Below are 8,490 nucleotides of genomic sequence, written 5' to 3'. Positions count from 1 at the left end.
CCCTATTCCCTCTATATAGTGCACTACTTTTGACCAGGGCCCTATTCCCTCTATATAGTGCACTACTTTTGACCAGGGCCCTAAAAAGTGCATCAACAATCTCCTTCTCACCTATGATTGCGTCCACCGTTCTGCGGTCAAGAATCTTCTTGCCGTCGGGTACTTTTCCCCTCCTGCCGAAGGCCACCGCTCCTATGAGGTCTTCCTCGGTGAAGAAATGCTCGAATAGGAGATGAAAGAGTCTCATGCAGTTCCCCCTGGCCTCCTGAAACATGGCGGCCAGCTGCAGGGAGGACAGCAGGACTCCTGAGCCGGGGTAGAGCTCCTGCTGGCCCTGCAGCTGCTCCCTGTGACGGCCTCGCCAGCGCGTCGGCTCAGGTTGGGGTTGAAGCTGTGGCCGGTGGGTCTCAAGATGGGACTGGAACTGGGGGTGGCTCTGTTGGTTGGTCTCAAGATGAGACTGGAACTGGGGGTGGCTCTGTTGGTGGGTGTCAAGATGAGACTGGAACTGGGTCTGTTGCTGATGGGTGTTGGGTTGATGAATGTGGGGCTGGGGATAATGACTGGGAGCTCTATCCTCATGGAACTGCCCTCTCTCCGTTCTCCTCTCTTCCACTCTCTCCACTCTCTCCGTTCTCCTCTCTTCCACTCTCTCCACTCTCTCCGTTCTCCTCTCTTCCCCTCTCTCCGTTCTCCTCTCTTCCCCTCTCTCCGTTCTCCTCTCTTCCCCTCTCTCTGATCTCCAATCCTGCCCTCTCTCCCCTCTCCTCTCGTCCCCTCTCTCCGTTCTCCTCTCTTCCCCTCTCTCCGTTTTCTTCTCACGGAAAGACAGAACCTGGCGGATGACTGTCTGAAGACTCTGTAGCTGACCCAGATCTGTAGAGAACAACAGAGATATTTACACACAAACAAAACACGGAGCAATTTCTACAAATATGCCTCGGAGAAACCTTCATCAATAGTGTCATTTTGAAAACTGTCTTAGTTCCAAAATGGTCTCACCTATACTAGCAACAAACTCTTCAACCCGCCGTCTCTCCTCTGTCGGTTCGCTGGTCAGAAAGTGACTTGAAGAGGTGGGCCAGAAGAAGTCTAAAAAAATAAAAGGAGGAATCAGACAGGTTTATATAAATATTTTCCATTAAAAAGTGGCAATATGTCACTTTTTTGGACGAGCCGACCAAACTCATAGAAATGAGAGTTATAGATCTGTCGCTGTCGTTGAGTTTAAGAAAACGGCAGATCTGTTCTGTGTGCCATTTCTATGCTTCCTGTTCTTAAGTTTAGTTTTTGCAATACAATATTTATGGTTATGGAAAATATATTTCACAGCGGTTTAGATGGTACGATGATTCTCTACTTTGTCACAAACTGAAATTAGGTACATTTTTTAAGATTTTGCATCCAGGAAATRGCAGAGCAGCTTTAACTATATTCCCTATGAGACATAATGACAACACAGTCTGGCTATACATCTTTTTATTACAGTTTATTTTACACAGAATTCACTGAACAATGCCTAGTCATAGATCCCCAACAGTCATTCTGATTCCCATGTCAAACAGACTACATTTAAATTTGAGGAAAAACGACTTCCTCTCACGACTAACTACCAAGAAGTTTTAAAAAAAAAAGACAGGTTGAGTGGGCGGGGAGCTTATATTCATGAGCTCGCCTTGACTGACAGCTCTTTGAAAAACGCCTAGCAACTTGGATGCAATGTTGCCATAAAATCCTCTCAACCTAAATTTGGTGAAACACAAAGYATCAATGATGTCAAAAATGTTTTATACGTCTCCCGTTTGTTACGTCTCTTGTGATGCGGTTCACAGCAGCAATGACGGATAAGTTGACGTGAGTTTTGAACAACGCCCCCGTTCTATGCTGGCTAAAGACCTAGCTAGCCGGATGAAAGGGTAAACGAATGAGTAAACTTTTAATTATATTTGCTGCCACCCTACAATCAGATTTGGGCACCAGTCGAGTAGCTATGGAGCTATATAAACCACGCCCCTCTGCAAACACGCCTTCTCTGTTGGTTACAAGCCCCTACTTATTTAAATTAGGTGAAATAACAATCATGTTACCATTGGTGTATTAAAATGAGAGCTAGGGTGATGTCACCCTATCAKCTTAATAATCCSRCCTCCTGAATCCAAAGTGTTTGACACGTGGGGGAGTAACTTTATGATCCAATTTTAGCGATGTAGAAGCAACAGTCATTTCTTCATACTTTGATCTGGTTTCATCCAAAYCTCATCCAATTAAATGAAGAAAAAAAAAAAATATTTTGATTGTTTATGACCTTTAAAAAGCACATTTAATTGGAAATGTACAYCCAAATAACTAACCATTTCTCTCAAAGTAAAAAACGGCTCACTCCATCTTCTGGTGAACCTGTAAAATGAGATTGAACACTTGTTCATTCACTGTTTCACATGAAGAAAAACAGTCTACTACGCAAATGGCACCTTAGTCCCTAAAATGGAACCCTATTTCCTATGGGCACTGGTCAAAAGTAGTGCACTACTTAGGGAATAGGGTGGGATTTAGGACAGAAACATACAGTGCTCTCCTTTACAGGCAGTCTTAAAATTAAATTAAATCCGATTTTTACAGAACTAGATTACACAAATCCGCTAGAATTATATGTGATCACTCGACAACGGAAAGGTTAAATAACTCACCTTATATTGAGATTAGTGATGAGCAGGTCAGCCGTTTCTTCTTGTTAATAACTCATCCGCAACCAACCGACTACGTGATAAGAGTTTAGAATTTGAGGCCCGCAATCGACACGAACATTGAAAAGGCGCTGTACAGTCAGAAAAAGCAGAATAATTTTTTTGACAGGCCTTTTTTTAGATTATGCTTATGTTTCTGGTTATAATTTCTGACATTTTGGCAGACTATTTGATAGTCAACTTGTCTATAATTAGATACATGCAGCTTCTCTTCTGTCATTACATGATGCCCTAGAAAACTAAACCTTTGCTCACCAGCATAATGTCATACAGTGCATTCGAAAAGTATTCAGACCACTTGACTTTTTCCACATTTTGTTACGTTACAGCCTTATTCTAAAAAGGATTACATTTTTAAATCCTCAATCTACACACAACACCCCATAATGACAAAGCGACAGCAAGTTTTTAAACAGTTTTGCACATATATAAAACAAATWAAAAAACAGAAATACCTTACGTACATACAGTTAAAGACGGAAGTTTACGTACACTTACATGCTGACCAGACCGGACACGTCGCGTGCCCGAGCGTCGCAAAATAAATTTAGAAATMCATGTTATTCAATTATTGCACCCACACTGCTCACGCGCGCCAACGAGCGTCTGCGACACCAAGGGCTAAAATAGATGTCGTTCCTATTTCTGACGCAGATCGCGCTGCAAGTCCTGCCTCTACCATCTCCTCATTGGTTTATAGAAGCAGGTACCCACGTGCCATCTCCTCATTGGTTATACACACGTGGGTGATAGAAAGACGAACTGTTTTGTTGGTAGTCGTGGTAATACAATGAAAGTTTAGATGTGGTCCCCATATAATTTAAACGATGAAAAAGTCTGGAAAGAGGAGAGATGACTAGAAACTATTCAGTTGGCCGTTTTATGTGTGGATTAATTGTCRGAGTAGAGATCCTTGTGCATTTCAGGTAAAATAACAACTCAATGTTTATATCCCAGGACAAATTAGCTAGCAACAGCAAGCTAGCTAAATAGGACAAATTAACGTTAGCTAGCAAGTGCAAGCTAACTAGCTAAAATACCATACATGTTTAATGCTTTTCGACCTGTCCCCAAAATGAATGTCATTGGTTCAGAGTTTGTTTTGATATTTTAACCTGCGTGTCGTGATCGCGTTTGGTGTAGGGGGACAAAATAAATGTATGCACGATAGCGCACGCGCGCAGCCAGTTTGGGCAAGGTGTTAGGTTGGAGTCATTAACTTCTTATGGCTGAAGGGGCAGTATTGAGTAGCTTGGATGAAAGGTGCCCAGAGTAAACGCCCTGCTCCTATGTCATAGTTGCTAATATATGCATAGTATTATTAGTATTAGATAGAAAACAAGTTTCTAAAACTGTTTGAATTATGTCTGAGTATAACAGAACTCATATGGCAGGCAAAAACCTGAGAAAAAATCCAAATAGGAAGTGGAAATTCTGAGGCTGGTAGATTTTCAACCAAGATCCCATTGAAATCACAGCAAGATATGGATGAGTTTTCACTTCCTACGGCTTCCACTAGATGTCAACAGTCTGTAAAACTTTGTCTGATGACTCTACTGTGAAGGGGGGCCGGGTGAGAGGAGAATTAGTCAGGTCTGCCATGAGGTGACCATGTGCGTTCACATGAGAGGGAGCTCAGTTCCATCGCTCATCTGAAGTCAATGTAATTCTSCGGTTGGAACGTTATTCAAGATTTATGTTAACAACATTCTAAAGATTGATTCAATACATCGTTTGACATGTTTCTACGGACTGTTACGGAACTTTTGGACATTTCATCAGGTTTTAGTGAACGCGCTTCCCTGACGTTGGATTTGTATACCAAACACGCGACAAAAATAGCTATTTGGACATAAATGATGGACATTACCGAACAAAACAAACATTTCTTGTAGAAGTGGGAGTCCTGGGAGTGCATTCCGATGAAGATCAGCAAAGGTAAGTGAAGATTTATAATTATTTTTATGAGTTTTGTTGACTGCACAATTTGGGCGGGTAACTGTATGGCTTCCTTTTGTGGCTGAACACTGTTCTCAGATTATTGAATATTGTGTTTTTCCGTAAAGCTTTTTGAAATCTGACACAGCGGTTGCATTAAGAACAAGTGTATCTTTAATTCTATGTAAAACATGTATCTTTCATCAAAGTTTATGATGAGTATTTCTGTTATTTGACATGGCTCTCTGCAATTTCTTTGGATATTTTGGAGGCATTCCTGAACATGGTGCCAGTGTAAACGGAGGTTTTTGGATATAAATATGAACTTAATCGAACAAAACATATATGTATTGTGTAATATGAAGTCCTATGAGTGTCATCTGATGAAGATCATCAAAGGTTAGTGATTAATTTTATATCTATTTGTGCTTTTTGTGACTCCTCTCTTTGGCTGGAAAAATGGCAGAATTTTTCTTTGAGTTGGTGGTGACCTAACATAATTGTTTTTTGGTGCTTTCGCTGAATAGCCTATTTGAAATCGGACACTTTGGTGGAATTAACAACAAGATTACCTTTAAAATGGTATAAGAAACATGAATGTCTGAGGAATTTTAATTATGAGATTTCTGTTGTTTGAATTTGGCGCCCTGCACTTGGACTGGCTGTTGTCATATCGATCCCGTTACCCGGATTGCAGTCATTAGAAGTTAAATTGATTTTAAATTCTCACCCATCTATGCACAATACCCCGTAAATGACAAAGCGAAAACATGTCTTTAGAAAATAAATAGATTAAAAAAATGATAAAGTAGAGCGGTGTTTCCTCCGGCACATTGGTGCAACTGGCTGGCGGGTGTTAAGAGGGTCATGTTTCGGAGGACGCATGACTTGACCTTCGCCTCTCCCGAGCCCGTTGGGGAGTGGCAGCGATTAGACAAGATTGTAACTGGATCGCAAAATTGGGGAGAAAATTTTAATTAAAAAAAAAAAAGAAGAAAAAAGCTAATTTACATTAGGTATTCAACCCCCTAATTTAATACATGTTAGAATCACTTCTGGCAGCGATTACAGCTGTGAGTCTTTCTGGGTAAGTCTCTAAGAGCTTTGCACACCTGAATTGGGGTTGAATAATTATTGACTCAAGACATTTCAGCTTTTAAATTAATTTGTAAACATTTCTAAAAACATAAGTCCACTTTGATATTATGGGGTATTACGTTTAGATCAGTGACGAATCTCCATTGAATCCATTTTAAATTCAGGCTGTAACAACAAAATGTGGAAAAAGTCAAGGGGTGTGAATACTTTCTGAAGGCTCTATAGATATAGATAGTGTAGATATAGATAGTGTAGGGGTGTGAATACATTGCTGATGTTCAGTTGAAAAAGGGTCAGCATTAGAAGGATGCAACATAACAGCCTGGACCAGAGCTACGCGGGCCGCAACATAACAGCCTGGACCAGAGCTATGCGGGCCGCAACATAACAGACTGGACCAGAGCTACGCGGGCCGCAACATAACAGACTGGACCAGAGCTACGCGGGCCGCAACATAACAGCCTGGACCAGAGCTACTCAACTATATGCTAATATTTTCCTAGCAAGTCCGATCTAAAACAAGGCTTCTTTGTTGGCGTAATACCACAGATCGTGACGCATTTCATTATGCAGTAGGTCATCTTCACACAATCTCATTCCGGTACTGAACGGAGAACGTATAGGGTTTCACAAAGCAAGACGGAGGAGAGTCTCACATCAGATATCTCGTTTATTTTGAGAGATCGCAAAATATTAATTTTTTCATTCAAGGCGTTTAGTTACTTTTTTCTTTCAACTTGTTTTTCAAAAACATCCTAGCAAGTCAAGCTAACTTAGAGAGCAGCTAGCTAAAAGCTAAGCTAGGTTGAAGATGCTGTAGCCAGCGACCTCCACCTAATAATTATCATAAACTACAATTCCATTACAATAAACTACAAACAGGAGGCAACAGTCATATAATATAATTGGCTTAACAGACAGTGTGTATTATTGAACATTACTAATAAAATAGTACTCACTCATAGGAATGGGTCATTGATTACAAGTTGCTAACTGTCCCATAAAGCCATCAACCGAAAACCACATTTTCATCTCGTTCTGTGGTTTGGTAACTTCCTTTTCTATTGACGGACTCTTGACCTCTATTGACCTACACCGAAGACGACGCAAAGGTCGGAAATAATCTAAATATGCGGCGTCCTTTTCCAACTGAGACTTCAACTGCAAGGGGCCGCTGCGATACCAGTCAGTTGCGGACATTGAAATCAATGACATCCTGCGCAACGCAACGGACTGCGCAACGCAACGGACTGCGCAACGCAACGCAACGGACTGCGCAACGCAACGCAAACCAGACTGGCCCAACGCAACGCCAACCAGGACTGCGCAACGCAACGCGCCAACGCAACGGACTGCGCAACGCAACGGACTGCGCAACGCAACGGACTGGCGCGCAACGGCAACGGACTGCCCGCAACGCAACGCAACGGGACTGCCGCCAACGCAACGGACTGCGCAACGCAACGACGACTGCGCCAACGCAACGGACTGCGCAACGCAAACGCAACGGACTGCACGCAACAGCAAACCGCAACGCGGACTGCGCAACGCAACGCAACGGATCTGCGCAACGCAACGCAACGGACTGCGCAACGCAACGCAACGGACTGCGCAACGCAACGGACTGCGCAACGCAACGCAACGGACTGCGCAACGCAACGCACTGCGCAACGCAACGGACTGCTCAGATATGTGAATGAGGCTTTAAGAAGAGGTGTAATTGTTCCCCAAACCAAAGTTCGGTACATATTACGGTTTTGGGGTCACGGTTCGGTTGTCCGGTACAATGTTCAGGATTCACATGTTCCTAACTTTGTCTGTTGTGACCAGATCATTTTGTTGGGCCTCAAGTTTCCACTCTGAAGTCACAAATACCGGTTGGATGCATTTCATGTGATTTGAACTCATTGAGAAATGCCAACAAGCTGTGCCAACCATACACTAAAAGTACAGCTATCATTATTGTAAACAGATTATAGAGTTCAAAAACCACAATAAATACATACATCATGTGTTGTTGCATTTAACTGCCCGAAAACACTGTTTTAGAAGCCATTTCCTTGGTGAGGTCACCATGTGGGAGAAGTGTGTCAGGTGGGAGAAGTGTGTCAGGTGGGAGAAGTGTGTCAGGCCCACCTCCTCTGTGTGGTGGGCCTGCTCCTCTGAACTGAGGTCCCCGTCCCAAACGGTTCAGTACGTGTACCGTTACACCCTTAAGAGTCCGACATGATTTCACAGAGAGACTGTCATGTCTTCTAAAATCACAGCAGATTTATGGAGCATGCAGCAGTGTACATCTTATTGTCTATTGAGGAACAGGCCATATGACAACAACATACAGAAAAGACAGGGCCCTGAAATACACTACAAACTGACAGATACACCTTCGCTATACAATGAAAACTTGTAACGGTACATTATATTCTAGATATTTGTAATCTCTTTAATTGGTAGGGGCATAGAGCTCTCAGGTATACCACTCAGAAATGGTGAGGGGCTTTTTTCTGAGAATTGATTGTTTGTTTGTGTTTAACAGCAGAACCAGTGTGGTGACACACACAGAGACAGAGAGACAGGGGGGGCAAGAGAAGTTAGAGGGAGAGAGGGCAGCTATAGAGGGAGAGAGGGCAGCTATAGAGGGAGAGAGGGCAGCTATAGAGGGAGAGAGGGCAGCTATAGAGGGAGAGAGGGCAGCTAGAGGGAGAGAGGG

The 8,490-nt window shown here is 42.7% G+C and overlaps 1 protein-coding gene across 12 annotated transcripts in view; it reads right to left on the bottom strand.

Annotated features, from left to right (window-relative positions):
- LOC112070817 (uncharacterized) overlaps nucleotides 1-8,490 on the bottom strand; it is a 29,160-nt gene that overhangs the window by 1,182 nt on the left and 19,488 nt on the right. For 11 of the 12 annotated variants that reach the window (XR_011475664.1, XR_011475665.1, XR_011475668.1 and 8 more), the window contains exons 4-5: nucleotides 1,003-1,092; nucleotides 112-876 (exon numbers count right to left, since the gene is read on the bottom strand). Coding sequence is in view for 6 of the 12 variants with exons in the window: in XM_070439136.1 (XP_070295237.1) it covers nucleotides 112-876; nucleotides 1,003-1,092 (855 nt within the window). In the remaining 6 variants the exon portion in view is untranslated. The remainder of the gene's footprint in view (nucleotides 1-111; nucleotides 877-1,002; nucleotides 1,093-8,490) is intronic. The other variant, XM_070439141.1, reaches the window with a different exon arrangement.

This window comes from Salvelinus sp. IW2-2015, unplaced genomic scaffold (genome assembly GCF_002910315.2).
Source record: "Salvelinus sp. IW2-2015 unplaced genomic scaffold, ASM291031v2 Un_scaffold1431, whole genome shotgun sequence".
In the NCBI taxonomy this organism is placed as follows: Eukaryota; Metazoa; Chordata; class Actinopteri; order Salmoniformes; family Salmonidae; genus Salvelinus; species Salvelinus sp. IW2-2015.
Note: the sequence above shows the minus strand (reverse complement) of the source record. Positions and strands in the feature narration are given on the sequence as shown.